At 45.5% G+C, this 18,804-nt stretch overlaps 1 protein-coding gene across 3 annotated transcripts in view; it reads left to right on the top strand.

Annotated features, from left to right (window-relative positions):
* The window catches only part of CEP152 (centrosomal protein 152), a 318,523-nt gene that overhangs the window by 101,469 nt on the left and 198,250 nt on the right, over positions 1-18,804 (top strand). For all 3 annotated transcript variants that reach the window (XM_069222500.1, XM_069222501.1, XM_069222502.1), the window contains exons 13-14: positions 9,950-10,113; positions 17,188-17,398. In XM_069222500.1, coding sequence (XP_069078601.1) covers positions 9,950-10,113; positions 17,188-17,398 — 375 coding nt within the window. The remainder of the gene's footprint in view (positions 1-9,949; positions 10,114-17,187; positions 17,399-18,804) is intronic.

The following is an 18,804-nucleotide window of genomic DNA, read 5'->3' as shown; positions in this document are numbered from 1 at the left end:
CATCACTTCCATCAATAGCAGTCATGCCTGAGATGTTCTTTAGCAAAGTTGAAGTTTTTCTTTGGGTTTGAACCACATACATTTATTCTAAATAAAATGACTTATTGGTTTTGTAACTTCTTTACAATAACTCTCAAGCTAAGAGCCGTAAGTTGTGTTGATGGGCTACACGTTTTAAGATCAAGGGTGCTCAGGTTTGGTTTAATAGAAACCGCCATATTGAACATGTAGGCACTTCCTTACCATTTTTTCATTACAACTGAAGGTTAAGCATGTTAATGCACAATTGGCACATTTTACATTTAATGAGTGTTCTACCGAACTGCCCCTGTTTGACACCAAGGAAAATTTCTGGTTAGTCATATATTTGTTTGAATCACAATGTCTTCTGGATTTTAAAGATGGCCTTCGTTCTGTCTATCATCTCAGTTTTTCTGATAGAGACTTCTAATTGCAGATTCCTCACCTTAGAATATTCCCCAGTGGGGGTGTTGCCAGCCAAGATGGCTGTCAGGACGTGCCTTAGGAAGCTTTGTCTCCCCAGTTCAAAATCCTTCCATATCCTGAGCCCAGCAGACCATCCGTTGACAACAGGTTGTGCCGCTTTCTCTCAACGGCATACTGGGACACTCATGACAGAGTCTGCTTCAGCAGGGGGCTGTGGTGGCCTGAATACTCACAGCTGCACTGTGCTACAGGGCCTTTCTGTGAGCACTGCATAAGGGGTGTTGGAGACCCTGGTGGGGTCAGCCCCCTGCCCCCTTTTGTTTCTTGACGACTCCCAGAGGCCGGGTTTCATTTGCCGAGGCCTGTAAGGTTGTGAGCTACTTTCACTGCGGCCTGCCTTGGTTTGTGAGCCAGCCTTCCTGCCGCTTGCAGTTGGAGGCACTGGAGTACTGTGAGGACCTGATCTTTCGGGCAACTTCTCAGTTGGAGAGCACACGGTAGTGGTGCCCCTGGACGCTGGTGGGTTGTCTTCTGCCCCTGAGGAGAGGCTGGGATCACAATCTGCTCACCTCGACCTGATCGGGGGCTGGAATCTGACTTGGGTGGCTGGGAGAGGCAGCGAGGAAGAGGAAAGTTCCTGGAGACAGGTGTTGTTGCAGGGAAAGATGCTCCCATTGTGAGGGGAACGCAGCGCTGGACATAGTGATGAGGTCCCAAAATTGGCAGCAATCAGCTGTGCTATTGGCCTGATAGGTCTTCCCCTGGAGGAGGTGGGGGGAAGTGACTGTATCAGGGTTGCCACTGGGGATAAGGAACCCCTGTCCAGTTTGGCTGCGTGGGCAGAGAGCAAAGGCCCTACACCACCGATTTGCTGAGGTCCCTAACATCGGGGTCTTGGACTGCCTCTAACATTTGGTCACTATTCGAGACACGATTTCCCAGGAGGAAGCCACTGGGGTGCTGGTGGTTCCTGCACCATGGCCCAGCGGCTGAAGTGTGGCAGCTGGAGTGAAGCTGTTTTTGGTGGACTCTTTAACACTTATGCAGCTCTGACCTGGGACGCTTACAGCTATATCTTTTCCTTGTTGCGCTTGACTATGGCAGTTCTGTGTGGCGCTTGTCCCAGGGTAGGGTGATCCTAAGGGGACTATTTCTACTGAGCAGCCCAGGGAGCATTGCGTCCCGTGCACTTCACCTCTTTTCCTCATAGTATGGGGACAACAGACCCCAAAGACAGCAGCAAGGGAATACTATCACTCAGTACTCTACTTCTTGCCAGTCCATTCATAGACTCACTCAAGAGGAGTCACTGACCACCACCATCCCATATCCAGAGAGTCAAGGGGAGCCCTCACCTGGAGGCGATTCAGCAATCAAGGGCTGCCTTTGAGGGTCAAATAACTGGGGTATCTATTGAAGTTGATCTGTTGAGAGCAGACCTCCGCAAGGTTGCTGATAAGGTGGAGACTGCAGAAAATAACATCACTACTCTACAGACCTAGGTGCAGGGACATAAACAACAGGTTTCTCAGCTGCAGATGGTCTTCCACACCCTGGAGCATTGAGTCGAGGACATTCCTGTAGGAAGAACATGTGCTTGCTGGGCTTCCCCGAGGGGATGGAGGGATCAGTTCTCTGAGTGCTTCCTGGGCCACTGGTTGAGGCACACACTATGCCCCTAAACATGTCTGAATTCTTTGTTATTGAAAGGGCGCACTGGGCACGGGTGCCTGTTCCCTCACTGGGTGCATCTCCAAAGGTGTCCATCGCTAAGATATTGAACTGTAGAGATGGAGACTCGATCCTCAAGGCTGCTTGAGATGCCTCTGTACCGCAGTTTGAGAACTGTAACATAGCAATCTACCCTGATTACACTCAGAAGGTGCAGGAGAGGCGCAAGTCTTTTCAGGCGGTGAAGAGGAAATTGCACACTGTGAATCTCAGGTACATGCTCCTCTATCCTGCCAAACTCCATGTTATCTCATTGGGGAAATAGCACTTCTCTGACCGAGAACGTCTGGTCTTGGCTGGGCATGTCGGATGTGCATTCTGGGCGTACCCTGGGTGACTCTGACTCCTTCTATACCCGGACTGGACATTGATGCTGGTGTGCTGGCGGTGCCGGGTCGCCAAGGGGTCAACAAGTGGAGGCACTGGCTGTATTTTGGTCTGGGATGATGGCACGATGGGTGCCGCTGAGCATTTTGTTGATGCTGGGATGCAAATGTCGATTCACTATTGCAGTTAAAAAACAATGTCCCCATCCTCCAGCTCACATTCTAGAGGTGCCTGGGTGCTATGCAAGTGTGGCTGTTAGTGTGCGTGGCTGAGTTAAGCTTGGAGGGTTGCTTTTTATGTGGCATATACTTGGTGTACGTTAGAGGTGTGATACTTGAATTTCAGAAGAGAGGGGGGTTTCTTCAGGGTTGTGTTTGGTTTTGAGAGGGTGGGTCGGGATGCTTTTTGTCTTAAAGCATTGATTTCCATTACTTTAATATTGTTTTGGTTGCTATGGTTTTATGTATTTTGGGGAAGCTAGGTGCCAGCACCACTGGGGAACGTAAAGCTCTTGCACCTAATTTCTCTTGACAAACGTCTGCAGTTATTTTACATATTGCACTCTGCACTTTGCTCTTATCAGCTATCTGAGCAGCTGGCTGTACCAGCATTATCAACAAATGTAAAATAAAGCCAAGTCTTTGTTCCACGTGTGAACATTAGGACTTTGTGCCTAACTTTTGTTGACAAAAATCAGCCTCTTCTGTAAATATTGCACACTAATTTGTATTAGGTTGAGCTTAACAGTGCACTAGCGCTGCTCTTTGACCTGTTGTAATGTACTCTGTGGGCTTTCACCATGCCCATCTCACAGTGATCATCTTTATTCGTTCCTGGTACTGCCTTTCAAAATTCCCTTGATTTCCTAGGTAAATACTGGAGGAATCTATGAATGCCAGAGCAAACAAACTCTGCTATCGATGTCTCACAGACCACGAATGGCATCTGAATCTGGGGGTTGCGCATGGTCTTTTCCAAGAATGGGGAGAACCTTGGCTTGATTTGTTCGCCACCAGCAAGAGCGTACAGTGTCAGCATCTTTGCTTGTTGGAGTTTGCAAAACAGCTATTGCTAGGAGATGCTTTCTGCTTAAACTGAAACTCAGGACTCCTGTTCGCATTTCTGCTGATATCACTCCTGCCCTGAGTCATCAAGAAGATCAGGACCGACTGGGCCCAAGTCATCCTGGTGGCTCTGAACTTGGCTTGGAGAGTTTGACATCCAGAACTCTTGGGCATGAGCATTCGTCCTCTGATCAGGCTGCTCTTTCTGGAGGATCTCTTGTTGCAGCAGCAGGGCAGGGTCTTGCACCCAAACCCGCACACTTTTCATCTTCATGTCTGGAGACTGAGCTACAACAGTTAAGTGTTGTCATTCCAAAATCTGTGATATCATTCTGGCAGGTAGAAGTCCCTCAACACCTATTGTGGCAGGTTTTCTTTCGGACTTCCTGCTTCTGTTCCCCTCTACCCTTTGTGTTATTCTCCAATAGTACCTAAATGTAGTGATAATTTAAGTGTTCCCGTTTTGAGCCCATGCACAGCTGCACAGCTGCCCTTTGAGGCTACTGACGCTTAAGACAGCTTTTTAGTGGTGAGCTGTCAGCCAGGAGGGCAAGTGAGCTTCAAGCTCTTTCTGTTAAACCTCCTTACACCAGCTTGGTGGTGACCACATTCTGTATCAGCCAGAACATCATACTGCCAACATTTTTCACTCCACCTCATCCCTCCAAGTAGGAGGCAAGGCTTCATTGTCTGGACCCTAAAAGAACCCTCTTTTACTTTGATCACATAAAGAACTCAGAGTGGGGACGATCATTGGGTTCACTGGAGCGAAAAAAAGCAAGGCAGTGCAGAACCGACTATCTTCTGTTGGATTGTGATCTGCATAAAAATCGACTATGCGTTGGCTAAGAAACAGCCCCTGAAGGGTTGCAGGCTCATTGCCCCAGAACCAAAGTGGTCACTACTGCAGTAGCGTGTGGAATGCCTGTCCTGGACATCTGTCAGGTTGCTATGTTTTCAGTCAGGTCCGTCGAGATGGATATTTTGCCTGTTAAGTCTTTCAGGGCTTTTTGGTTTAAGTCAGTTCATAGATGAACCTCCGGTGAGGTATTGCTTGTGTATCTATTCTAAGGTAAGGAATCTGCAGACAGAAGTGTCTATCTGCATAACAAGTTACCTAACTTTGGTAAAAAAAAAAAATTCTGGTAGAGACTATCTAACCACTGGTTCCTCACTGATCCTCCCATCCTCACTGCTCTGCAAAATGTCTCTTCACCAATTAGGGCTTGTTAGTTTATGCACACTGATCACAAATCAGTCATGGTTTCCCTTTTTTGGCATGAAAATAGCCACTAAAGGAACTTATGATATCGCACTGGGGCAGCACCTATAAGGGCACTACACACATTACTGCCAACGCTAGCGACGTCAACGCAGCACTGCTCGACGCCACCTACCTGCGCTCACATGTACTGCTCAAGATTTTTTGCATCTGGTCTGACGTCTGGGAATCTGAAGTTAGAGTGTCTACTAGAGAAAGCTTTACCATAGGTAAGTAACGTGCTTTTGGCTTCATGGCGTAGTGTAGTACTCTTCTCTTCAACCTGGCACCCAGAGTTAAGTTAACGCTCCGGATGGTGGGCTTGTACATTTACTGCCCACTGTGCAGCTTTATTATTTTGCCTGTGAGCTGCCAGCAAGCTAGTGCCTAAACATTCTCAGTGGGCCTAGCTAGCCTTATGTCCACCGTGTGCTTTGTGACCCAGTTCACATTAGATGTGATTCAAACTCTTTTGCTTCTCTTGCGGTCTGTCTAGTGCACTGTGTTCTGTCTTGGCCTCTGCTGGGAGTCTTTTCTTATTTACACGCCCACCCCAGAGGAATGGAGACTTGCTCACTGTGTCCTCGCCAGGCAGGACGCAGATGAAAAGGACTGACGGCTTTATTGCTCTGCCGTGGCAGAGGTGAGTCCGTGACCGAGGGTGCTCTCTTCTGCAGCGTGGGGCCTGAGTCAGCAGCTCTGTTTCTTCAGTGCTGTGCCAGAGAGGGCCTCTCGACAACCGTGTAAAACACCACCCCGTCGCTCGTTGCCTGTATGTGTGCGAGACTTGAGGGAGCTATGTGCGCTCCGAATGTTGGGCCCGTGGTCCTCTTCACTGGTGGAATTTGGGTGATATGTGATGGATTGGTAGGGTATGTGACTTACTGCACCACAGGCAAGAACTAGCATACCCTTTCTCCCCACCAGACCAACCAGGTTGCGAACCGTTTCATCTAAGTCAGAGATACTCAAAATAAAGCCCGATGGCCGCGTGTCGGCCTTTCCGACCTTTACATGCGCTCCCGCCCCCTGAACAGCAGCACCGGGCTGCTGTTTTGTTGACTGGGCCCTAACATTCACACACACGTTGAACAAATGGGAAGATATTTATTTATTTATTTATACGTTAAGTGTAGTGAAGGGAAAGAAGGTGTCTTGCCTCACTTACCTTTAGGGAACACCTCTATTTTTAAACAGAAAAATACGATCTAGTCTCTTTAAAATGCAAAAGCGTTTTACCTTGATACATCAAATTATGACTGGATTGAGAGGCATTTATTAAAAGTGCTAGTTCTCAAAAATGAATTTAGCCAACATGTATGCCTTCCCCTGCCCTGACATCAGTGCTAATAGCAAACTAAGACCCAAGGCGGTTATCGTGTGCACCCTCTGGGTGGCCTAATTTGTTATTACACAACATGTGTTTATTCAGTCAAGCACAGAGACGGTTTTGTATATGTGACAATAAAGAAAAAAGAAGCAAAGTGAAATAAAACAGTTGCTTAGGGTCGCACAGCTTGGTCAAGATAGGAATCCTGGATTGATCCCAGGTTTTTTGGTTTCACTTTGTCCACTTTAGCTACCAAATGGGTAACGTTTTCCCTTTCACGTTTTATATTAAAAGTTAATACTTTGCCTTTAATTGTTGGCCCACTAGGTTAGAGCGTGGGAGCGGCAGACACCTCAAGGATCCAGGAGAGCCTTGACTGTGCCAGACCCAGGCAGTTGACTAAAACTTGGCTCGACCTGTCAGTGGCTCTCCCACCTCTTTTGCCAATTAAGGGGACAAATGCTTGAAAAAAAGATACGATTTGACCTTAAAAATAACCCCAGGGCTCATTGTCTGCACTTTGTACATGCTTTGCTTCCCCTTTGCCCACCACACGACCCTCCGGATCCCCACGCTGCTGGCATCAGTGCAACCTTTTGTTATGCCATAGACCATATTCAGGGTCACTAGAACTATGCGACAGGATTGATTACATTATGAATGCAAGAAAACGCAAGTTATGTGACCTAACACGGTACATTTTGTTATAGTATTCCTATTACTTTTGTCAGTTTGCCACACATTGAAACCGGCAAAGGTTTCACCTCATTGGTACTTGTTTAACATCCAAATTCATTAAAAAGCAACTCAAAGATGACCAGCCAACCTTTGCATAGGGCTTTCCACTGCGCGGCAACATTGGTCACCACAATTTCTGTAAACTTTGATCTGTTTGACCTTATCTGCAGATTGTGTAGCAGATGATTAATTATGTGGCAAATGCGTCAAGACCATAATGATGCGGAAAGCCCCGCAGCCACAGAATCGCATGATTCCAGTGCCCCTGACCTACTTTTATGCCCCTGGCGAAAAGTTTTGCGAATATCCATGTTTCACATCTTAAATCAAATCATTAACATTTATAAAGCGCGCTACTCACCCGTGCGGGTCTCAAGGCGCTAGGGGAAAAAGGGGGGGGTTATCGCTGCTTGAACAGCCAGGTCTTTAGGAGTCTCCGGAAAGCGGAGTGGTCCTGGGTGGTCCTGAGGCTGGTGGGGAGGGAGTTCCAGGTCTTGGCCGCCAGGAAGGAGAAAGATCTCCCACCCGCCGGAAGATCTTGCGGAGGGTGAGGAAGCAGGCGGAGGACACGGCGTTGACTTGCTTGGTCATGGAGAGAAGAGGGTCCAAGATGAAGCCGAGGTTGCGGGCGTGGTCTGTGGGGGTCGGTGCGGTGCCGAGGGCCGTGGGCCACCAGGAGTCGTCCCAGGCGGACGGGGTGTTGCCGAGGATGAGGACTTCCGTTTTTTCAGAGTTCAGCTTTAGGCGGCTGAGCCTCATCCAATCTTCGACGTCCTTCATACCCTCTTGTAGGTTGGTCTTGGCGCTGGCGGGGTCCTTGGTGAGGGAGAGTATAAGTTGGGTGTCGTCGGCGTAGGAGGTGATGATGATGTCGTGCTTGCGTACGATGTTGGCGAGGGGGCTCATGTAGACATTGAAGAGTGTCGGGCTGAGCGATGAGCCTTGAGGTACGCCGCAGATGATCTCGTGGGTTCTGAGCGAAACGGAGGGAGGTAAACTCTTTGGGAACGGTTTGCGAGGAAGGAGGCGATCCAGTCCAGGGCCTGGCCTTGGATCCCGGTGGAGCCGAGGTGGGTAATTAGGGTGCGGTGACAGACGGTGTCAAAGGCAGCCGAGAGGTCGAGAAGAATGAGGGCGACTGTTTCACCGTTGTCCATCAGGGTTCTGATGTCGTCTGTGACTGAGATTAGGGCGGTTTCAGTGCTGTGGTTGGTTCGGAACCCGGTTTGTGAGGGGTCGAGCAGGTTGTTGTCTTCCAGGAAGGTGGTCAGCTGTTTGTTGACGGTCTTCTCTATTACTTTGGCTGGGAAAGGCAGAAGAGAGATGGGGCGGAAGTTTTTCATGTCGCCCGGGTCAGCCGTAGGTTTCTTTAGTAGAGCGTTGACTTCGGCGTGTTTCCAGCATTCGGGGATGGTAGCAGAAGAAAAAGAAGAGTTGATGACGGTCTGGAGGTGCGGGCGATGATGTCGTCGGCTTTGTTAAAGATGAAGTGCGGGTAGGGGTCCGAAGGGGCGCCGGAGTGGATAGAGTTCATGATGGATTTGGTTTCTTCCGTGTTGATGTGGGTCCAGTTGTTGAGGGTGATGGCTGGGGATGCGGGTTCGGTGGTGTTTGGTTGGGTCTGGTGTCCGAAGCTGTCGTGGAGGTCGCTGATCTTGCGATGGAAGAAAGTGGCGAGGGATTCGCACAAATCCTGTGACGGCGTTGGCGCTGGGGTTGGAGAACTCCTTGACGATGCTGAAGAGTTCTCTGCTGTTGTGGCTGTTTTTGTCCAGTCTGTCGGTGAAAAAGTTCCTTTTGGCAGCGCGGATCATGTGGTGGTGTTCGCGGGTAGCGTTCTTGAGGGCGGTCATGTTGTCAGCGGTGTGGTCCTTGCGCCAGGCTTTCTCAAGGGCGCGACAAGTTTTCTTAGATTCTTTGAGGGTGTCAGAGAACCAGAGAGGTTTTTTGGTGTTGGTCTGTCGATGCGTGCGTTTGAGGGGAGCAAGGTTGTCTGCGCAGTTGGAGATCCAGTTTGTGAGGTTGAGGGCTGCGTCGTTGGGGTCGGTGGTGAGGGTGGGTTGGTTTGCGGCGAGTGCGGAGAGGAGTTGCTCTTCAGGGATCTTGTTCCACTGTCGACAAGGGATGGGTTGAGTGCGGAGGTGGCGGGTCTCGCGTCAGAATGTGAAGTGGACGCAGCTGTGGTCGGTCCAGTGTAGGGCGGAGGTGTGGCTGAAGAAGACGTGTTTGCTGGCGGAGAAGATAGGGTCGAGCGTGTGTCCGGCGATGTGGGTGGCGGTGTTCACCAGTTGTTTGAGGCCGAGGTTGGCGAGGTTGTCGAGCAGGGTGGTGGTGTTGGGGTCGTTGTTTTGTTCCAGATGGAAGTTGAGGTCGCCTAGGAGGATGTAGTCCGGTGAGGCGAGGGCGTGCGGGGAGATGAAGTCGGCGATGGCGTCGCTGAAAGGGGCGCGTGGTCCGGGAGGACGGTAGACGAGGGATCCTCTGAGGGTGGTCCTCGGGTCGGTGCAAATCTGAAAATGCAGGTGTTCAGCGGCGAGAGGGGTGTCTTCGGTGGAGGTGGTGACGCTGATGGAGTCTTTGAAGACGATGGCGATACCTCCTCCTGCTTGGATCCAACTAACATCGAGTTAAAACCCATGCGATTGGGAGTCTCCAAAGAGAAAATTAGGCTCATATTTGCTTAATTGGAACTGGTGGGTGTGGCTAAAAAGAGATGGGGATGTGGCAAATAAGAGATGTTAATGAGCAGGGACTCTGCCGAATGACATTTCCGAGACCATCCGTTTTTTCATCGATTAAAATGCTAGGGTGCAGTTTCCTGTTCTGGCACACGATGGCGCCCGGGTCCTCTAATCTGTTAATGGAAAACGGCTACCAGAGGCGACCATGCACGTCTGACAAATTCAGGCACTTGTGACTGTTGATACTGGTAAACATTGTCTTTAGATGAGGTGAACGCTGTGTTTCTGTGATCTTTTCCATTCGCTTTGTAACCTTGATTTCCAGCCCACGACAAACTGTACACTTGAAATTGTGTTGTTTTATTTGTAGGAAGAACTTACTGAACTGAAGGAGCAAGTTGCACTGTATGAATCCGCTGCAAAGTTAGGGGTGTACCTTAATGGCACATGTGGAGAACCAGAAGTTCAGCTCTCGGAATCGTATGTGGACTTAGGCATTCAAAACGTCAACTGGAAAAAAACAAGATTCCACAGGTATTTCCATTTAACCCTTTCAATCTTGTGACTATTTCTGACTGATTGTGGCTGATTGCTTTTGGAGCCAACCCTCGAGATATTTTCAGCTCTTCATTGTGCGGCTTTCCCGGTTGAGCCACGCAGGTTATGGTCATAGTCCTGATTTCCAGTTACAGATGTCTCAGTATTTTTAACTATTCTTCATGCTTATCACAGTGTCAGGATAACACACTTTGCAGAAGGAGCGCAAAATGACACCTATTTGGTGTCGGCAGCGGGTACCTTAGAAAGCAGTGGGCCTTCAGCAGCAGTAACCTGGGTCTGACCCTCATGTCCATCAGCTGAGACGAAAGACTTGGCCTCACGCACCCAAGCCTGGGAATGGAGGATGCTTTAAACATTCTAGCTGGCGTGCTCATTCGGAGCTGCCGTACATCACCAAGAACACGTGTGCTTGGTTTGCCTTTAGTTTTAGAACTTCCTTATTTCATGGGCCATTGATCAAGATGTCGTCAGTTAGACTACAGTTTCCTTAGCTTAGACTTCACCCTTTGGCGAAGAGTAGTTGCTGATTATTAAAAAAACAGGACTAGAGGATGTCTTACTATGTGATTAAAAACAATTTAATGTTTATCCTACATGGGGGTTTGGGTTGTCTCCTAGGAAGTTATTTAAATGACTTGAGAGCTGTTCCTGTTGATATATATTTCATTGTCAGCTACTGCGTCAACCTCTAGACCAATGAATAACTCTTGTCTCCTTTGTCGCCTATATGCTTGATCATCTTGTACTTATCTTCCCTCTGGCTTGCATGCATAACGTCTTTGTCTCGCTCCTCTGGTAAGCCTCTGTGTATGTTCTACTGAGATGATTCAACTTTCTTTATACCTACTCTTTGGATAATTTTTGTTGGACAAATGCTCAAGATGGACCCTATATCTTTTGAGAGCTTAGTTAATTTTGTTTTGTGTGGCATCATGTGCTTTTGATGACCTTGAACTATTTATTTTGTAACCCGAAGTTAAACTTATGTAAATATGAATGAAAAACATAGGTAATTGGGTTGCTGGTTGAAGGGGTGTAACCCTACTCTAGCAGGAGGCTGTGATGCGAATTCCTGTGTTGTGTTCGAGGATGCCACCAACGAGGGGCTGCCAATGTGAAGGACTTCATCAAGGATGCGTCATGCAACGACAGATCTTGGGAAGCTGCAGGCTGTGAGGAGATGAGTTGCACTGCGTCGGTTCTGCTCACAGGACCAAAGCTAGGCTGCCAGAGGACATTCAGGCCCACTCCCAAGGGTTCAGGACTGGGGAGGCACCCCTTGAGAGGTAGGACTCACAGCAGATAGACTCCAAGTGCTGGATTTAAGGTGGTAGAAGACTTTTCTGTCCCTGATGCTCTGATCAGGAGGCTAGTCATCACTGGAGTGGATTGGTCCTGGGTTCAAGATGCAGGTCCAGTCCTTTTCACTCTGGCAGAAAGGCAACAGATTCGCAGTATGTAGTGTTAACTCCAATCCAACAAGCAGAGAATTTATTAAAATACAGCAAGGCCAGCTACAAGGGTACAAAGGGCCCATGAGATCAAGTTAACATACTCTGACTTCAAACCATTGCAGTGAAAGGTTCTAAAGCAGAACATTACCAGAACCAATGACAGAGTAATTAGTGAATATATATTTCAGCAATAGAAAGTAAAGACATCTACAACAGCAGATACTACACATCTTTCCTCTTTTTTTACCATATAAACCGCTACAATTGCACAAAGACAAAACAAATACAAAAACTAGACAGTGACAGATAAACCACAACAAAAGAAAACAGAATACAACAAAACTATTAAAAAAAAAAAAGCAGCTTAAGCTAACCACATGCTATAGAGCACAACAAAGGAATGTTTACTTGGTGTGTTTTCTAGGAACTTTGATAACACACTCTTTCTTGAATGTCTCTTGACTATTCCCAGAGACAGACATTTGCTTGTCATCTACAGAAGTCTGCTAGTAAATTTCATCATCACTCTTATCTACTTTAGCTATCCTTGCCACATTCCATCATTGACCATTGAAAACTCGAATTCTATCAATAATGCTTGGTTTGGGTTTATCACCTTCTGATGTCAAAGCATGGTCCAAGTACTCAACAGCATTCAACCCAAAAATGTAGTTGTCATCTCTAATGTTGACCCCATTGGATAAATAGATTAAACATTTCCCACATATTTATCATGAAATTCTTTGGTCTCAGCAGATATCAAAATGTCATTTTGAAAAATAACTACATTTGGAACATTCTCAAACATTTTCATCATGCTCTTCTGTAACACAGATGCAGCTGAGGCTGGCCCAGAACGCATGCAGCAAAACTTGCGAGCTTCATCGGGTGTGAGAAAAGCTGTAAGGTGTTGGGACTGTTCATCCAACACTACTTGATGATATGCTGCCAGAAGATCCAGTTTTGAAAACCATTAGAACCGACCTACAGCATTGATTAAGTCTTCTATTTGTGGCAAAGGGACCTTTTCCACCCACATTGCATTGTTTACGGATCTTACATCAATGCTCGGTGGCAATTCTCCAGATTTTTTTCTTAGCAAAAACTACTGGAGAAAGCCACAAAGTGGCATCCACAGGTTCAGTAATTCCATTATCTTTCGTTTTTCTTCAAATTGAGGTATTTCACCTCATACACTGTGGGGTACATTGTGTAATTTGTGCTTAACTGGTGCAACCCCCGTTGACATTAATTTTATGTACTCAATTCTTGATCCTTCCCATTTATCTTTCAAAACACTTTTGAATCTTTCTTTCCAATTTATATGAGTGACAAAGTTGATGTGACAGGATGTTTAAGTATTGGTCTAATCATTAAACCGAAATCAGTTTGGTGCAACTACCCTAACACATTAATGCCTTTATGGGCTACATAAACATTTCCCATTAATGGTTTTGGTATTAAACTAATATCCGCCCCAAAATATCCAGCTAAATCAATCCTGTTACCTTCAAATGCGGTGCTGCTGACATCTGGGGGGTCGAAGACCTTTATCCGCCCAAAACTCCTTTTACTTTTCAGGGGGAATTCTTGTTATCCTTGTTCCAGAATCAAGTAACAATGGTTTAAAATGTCATCAATTAAAATAGGTATGTGTGGATCACTGTATTTAGTGTTACTCTGCACACTCCCAATTTCAACACAATCAACAGAAAACACCAACTCATCCACTTTATTACTGATTTTTACTATAGCATCCTTAGCTTGATTTTGCACACGTCTTACTCCCACATGTTTACCACCTCTACATACCTTCTCAAAATGTCCTACTTTTTTTACATTTCCAACATTCCTGAGTGATGGCTGGCCAATTCCTAAAATTTGACAGGTGAGACAAAGATCCACACCCTTAGCATGTGGGTTTGTTTGAACTACGAACTGACACTTGAATGTTGTGAAGTTGACTGGTTGTTATGTGAATTAACATGAGATTCTACCCTTGGCACACAAATGTGGGGAGTCTCCTGTCCTATCTGTTTGGAGTTTTCTAAAGTTGTTTCAATACCTTTTAGCAATATCCATTGCTTCATCGAGAGATGGATTCTTACACACCAGTAATCTTTGTTGTATCTTTTTAGAATCACCTAGAAACAATTTGATTATGTATAAGCTGGGAAGTGAAACTTCCAAGCTCAGTACGTAGTCGGCATGTTTATTGCTGTGATATACGAATCAATGGACTCACTGGGTGCCTGTACACGTTTAAAAAAAAAAAAAAACACTTGTGGCAATGCAGAAATTAATTCAGTTTTCACTCAAAATAGATTTCCAGTTGTTTGACTGCCATCTCAGATTCATCATATTCTTCATCCTCACGACAAACATACTCTAGTAAGTGATCAAACACATTCTGGCCGTGGACACCCTCATAATAATACAATAAATTGGGTTTCTGATCTGGTTTAAACTTCAAACCTTCAATCAATAAATAACACCTAAATATGCATTACATGTTATAAACGAGAGACTCCTTTTTTAGAGGTGGCTATCCTGGATCCTGAAGGAATGGACTAGGAGGTGTGACCTCTTGCATAACTGAAGTCACAGTTGCCAGAAACATGAATATGGAAAACATAGACTGCTGAAGGCAACAACAACATTTAAATAAATGCACACAAAGCAGTCTACCTAAGGCAAGTTAACAATACAGTGAACAATACAAGAGAAAGTAAGTTTTGTGCAGAAAGTAAAAAAAAAAATGCTAAAAGCTTCAGGATGCCAATGGCCCAAGACCTCCAATATGTTGATGAGTGCCAATCACTGACTGCATAGTGTGCTGATCACTGTAGTAAGTAACCACAAGATCTGCAGGTGGCACTGTATGCGCAATTTCAGAGCTAGGACAGATTTGCTATAGCAACATTGCCGTAAACCATATAGCACATGAAAGCAGAGGAGACTCCACCTTGAAAGATAGGTAAGATCTGTCCTGCTCCGCATTAATCCTCAAACGATCCAAATTGTGAAGTGCCGATACACCTAGGGCGCAATGCAGCTATGCTGATTTCACACAGCGGTGCACCCGTTGCGCTGTACGCATATGTCTCTCTGTACATTGCACAAAGCGGTATGCGTGTGAAGAACGGGCTTGTCGAGAACTATTACACACTCCACCGTGCTGAAAACAGAAGCCGATCTGTCCGCACAGCTATGCGTGTGCAGTGAGTAAGCATGTAGGTTGTTAACAAGCGCTTCCAGTTCTTGCCACTATGAGCCCTTCGTGTGGGGGAAGCACCAGCTGATGCACTCAAGCGGTTTGGAGCCGTAACCTCCTTTGAACTGCCACACTCAAAAAATTAAGATAGTATCAAAGTGTGGATGGCCAGGAAAGTAGCTAAACAAGGCTGCAGTACACCCAACAGTGTGTACACCGTCGAAAAGTAACCAGTAAAGGACGGAGAAGGATCACTGGCCCTTAAATAAAACGGAATACAGTACATTAAAGAAGCACAGCCTAGTAGAAGTAACCAACTCGTCGCTAAAAATGTAGTATTAACTCTTATCCGACAAACAGAGATGTATTTGAAGAATTTATTAAATTACAGCAAAGCCAGCTGCAAGGATACAAAGGGCCCAGGAGATCCAATTTACAGAGACTGACGTCAGACCAGTAAAATGAAGCGTTCTAAAGCAGAACATTACCCGATCCAATGAAAGAGCACCAAATAAATGCATCCTCCATCAATAGAAAGTAAATGTCGCTATAGCAACAGATGCCACAGAGTCCTTCTTGCAGAGCACCACAGCAGTCCTTTGGAGTTTTCCACAGGTCCAAAGGTGTGCTGAAGGGTTGGATCTGAGGGGCCAATATTTGTACCTGGTGCCAGCTTTGAAGTAGGAGACGGTTCTGGGGGTTCCACCCCCAGAGGTGTCTGGGACTTCCTGCCTCCCTGCACTGTCCCCATCTTGTCTGGGAGCACAAACAAGTAGTGCCAAACCCTTTGTGGATGTACTCATTCAGAGTCTTTGTGATGTGCAAGTGTGGCAGTTGACAACTCATCCCCCTGTCAAGTCAGAGCTGCCCATCCTGCCAGCACCTTTTCTCCCTTTCTCTCACTGTCCGGGAGCAATTCACAAAGACCAATTGCCAGCTATACCTAATCATGTGGCCAAGGATACAAGCTGCAGGCACCAAATGGTTGTGACAAGAAAATGTAAACTTTCTAAAAGTGTCACTTCAGAATTGTGACTTAAAATCTGGCTTTACCATTGAAGAGAGTTTTGAATTAAAATTCCTTAGACCCTGTAATCACTATTTCTACCTGCTTGCAATTTATCAATTATTAAATGTAATGAGGTAACCCAATGTTATCCTTTGGGAGAGGAAGGGCTCGCAGTAGTGAAAAACTAATTTAAGAGTTTTTCACTAGCATGAAATGTAAAACTTAAAAGTACATGTCCAACTTTTTAAATTCAATGCTCCCTGCCCCCTATATGTATTAAAAAGGAAGGTTCTGGCCCGGCAAAAGATTTGACCACGTCGAAATGGCAGTTTAAGCTGCTCACACAGGCTTCAGTGACAGACCTGGGACATGTGTAAAAGGCTACTTAAGTGGGTGTCACAATAAGTACTGCAGTCCCACTCGTAGCATTTAATTTACAGGCCCTGACTACATGTAGTACCACTTTACCTGGGAATTACAGGTAAATTAAAGGTGCCAATTGGATGTGTGCCAGTTTCACCATGTTTAAAGGAGTGATCACAAGTAGTTTGGTTTGCAATAGTAAACTGTGCTGAGGCCTACAGGCCAACAAAAAGGAGGGTTAGAGAACAGGAGTGTGATGACAAAGTCTGGGATGACCCTGGAGGGAGGGGCCAAGTCCAACAAAAACAATTTCGGAAAAGGATATTGCAAAGTAACTGCCCTTCATGGCAAGAAAATATGGGCCTGATTTAGAACTTGGTGGACGAATTACTCCATCACAACGGTGAGGGGTATCACATTTACCGAAATCTAAATCTCATTACATTCTGTGGGATCTATATTTCAGTAGACAGGACATCCGTCACATTTGTGATGGAGTAACCCGTCTGCCGAGTTCTAAATCAGGCCCAATGTTTTGAAAAGTAAAATGAAGCCTTCAAATTTAGTCATCTTGTTAAGGTGAGCTTGAACAGATGAACAGCCCACAGTTGTCGAGCAGAGACAATATTCTAATTCTACACTGCTTAGCTTGTACAGGTTTTTGGACAGTAAGATTTGCTGATGGAAGGAGTGTGTTTTAGATTGTATCCCTAGAGACTAAGGCAACATTTTATAGCCATCCCAAATCATTACCTGTCTGTGGGCAAGATGTTTTATAGTTCATTCTTTTCTTCTTTTTTAATGCTATAATCTGATTGCTGAAGCTGCCACAGACCTCATCTTTTTATTTCAAGATTTAGATTTTCTAAACACAGGGACACAATTTATTTTTTTTGTCCATAAAGTCATTAAAATAGCAGTGCAAAAAACATCCGAGGTTCCATTAAAATACAGTTTTTAAATGCATATTTCTATTTGTTGAGTTATGTTTTTCACTTTTTCTGTAGTACTCTGCGTAAAAGTGGTCCCCCTGTGAACCTTACGAAAGATGAGATCATAATGGAGCTTAAAGTTGAGCTTGAACGTTCGCTTTCCAGTAATAAAATGAAAAGAAATCAAGTTTCACAATTGCAACAGACACTGAAAGAACATCAAGATAAAATAGAAGAGCTCAAGAAGCAGTTGGAGAAAACTGAACGAACTGTTAGGGATTATGAGGTTTGTGAATTTTAAATGCTTTTAACAGAACAGCTGTGTTGTATCGATATTTCTATAGCGCTTACCAACCCCTTGCATAGCCCAAAGCACTTTCTGTATTGTGGAGTAAGTCGTAACTGCATGTGCATCAGTCCACCTCTCAAATTAACAATTTATGTATCTCTATTCTAATCCACCACTAATCCAATTACAATTTATCTAGCATCTTGTGTAGTGCCCTGGTACAGAGAAAGTATCTGCATCAGACTTTTTTTGTGGATTGTATTCTAGATTCAGTTTTAATATTGCTACCACAGTGACTATTGTGTAATGGTCGCTACTTTACTGAGTTCCAGGAAGCTCAACTGAACCTCACTGGGGTATGGGTATTTCTGTTATGAAAGGTTGGCTTTTCAATAAAGGTAAGAAGAAAAATGGACATCCATGTGGAAAGGATGAGCTAATGGAGAAGCAACAGTGGGCAATAAAGAGTGCTGGATAATTGGAATGTAAAGTGAACATATGTTAAGATTGTGGGGCAGGGAAGGTCAAACCACATACATGAAGCCACCATTTATATGACCTTCAGAGTTGGTAGGTTTATGAAGGGAAATATAGAGTGTCTTTAGGAAATACTCCAACAGTAATGCAATCACACGCACATTGTGATGCATCATCCTACAAACAAATACAGCAGTTTGGTTTTGCTCTGGTACCACAGTTAAGTGTGTAGTTACAGTAAGTAGTTGAAGCTTGGGGTTTGGTGACTATTCTTATGCGGATAATACTATTTTGAAATAGGTTTCATTCTCATTATGTACTTCTGGGAGATTTTCTGTTACTTTTTTTACCCGTTGATCCATAAGACCCTCAAACCCTTAAAATTGGTGCTTGCAATTGGAAATGTGTACCAGTATCTGGCAGCTACTGAAATACATCCAAGAAATAGAAAACAGCCTGCCTAGTTCCATGGCTGTTGGTTTTCGTGTGTGTTTTTTGTTATATATTAAATTCTCACAATCATTGTGATGGCCTTCTAGCTAAATATGAATCAGCTGTGGGCAAAGAATACAGTGTGACTCAGGAAAGTCTTATTTGTATTCCTTTCTTGTGTCTATTTAGCTCTAATTTCCCTTTCCTTCGTACAAGGTCGGTTCGGTTGGTGAGAGCTGTAAAAACAACTTAGGGCCCTAATTAGAGAATGGTGGTCTTGCGACTGCCAAACTCACAATGACAGTCGGACCACTGCACTCCTGGCAGTCCGACTGCCAGACTGCAACCCTGCTAGTCAGACCGCCAGGAGGCCGCCGCCACCTCCAGGATCACGGATCCTGACGGTGAGGCAGTGGTCGAAGTCGTGGTCAGCCTCAGGGGCCCTGAGTTTAGCACTGTCGTTCTGATCATGACTTCCCTGTCTACCAGCTTTT

This window comes from Pleurodeles waltl, chromosome 3_1 (genome assembly GCF_031143425.1).
Source record: "Pleurodeles waltl isolate 20211129_DDA chromosome 3_1, aPleWal1.hap1.20221129, whole genome shotgun sequence".
Lineage (NCBI taxonomy): Eukaryota > Metazoa > Chordata > Amphibia > Caudata > Salamandridae > Pleurodeles > Pleurodeles waltl.
Note: the sequence above shows the minus strand (reverse complement) of the source record. Positions and strands in the feature narration are given on the sequence as shown.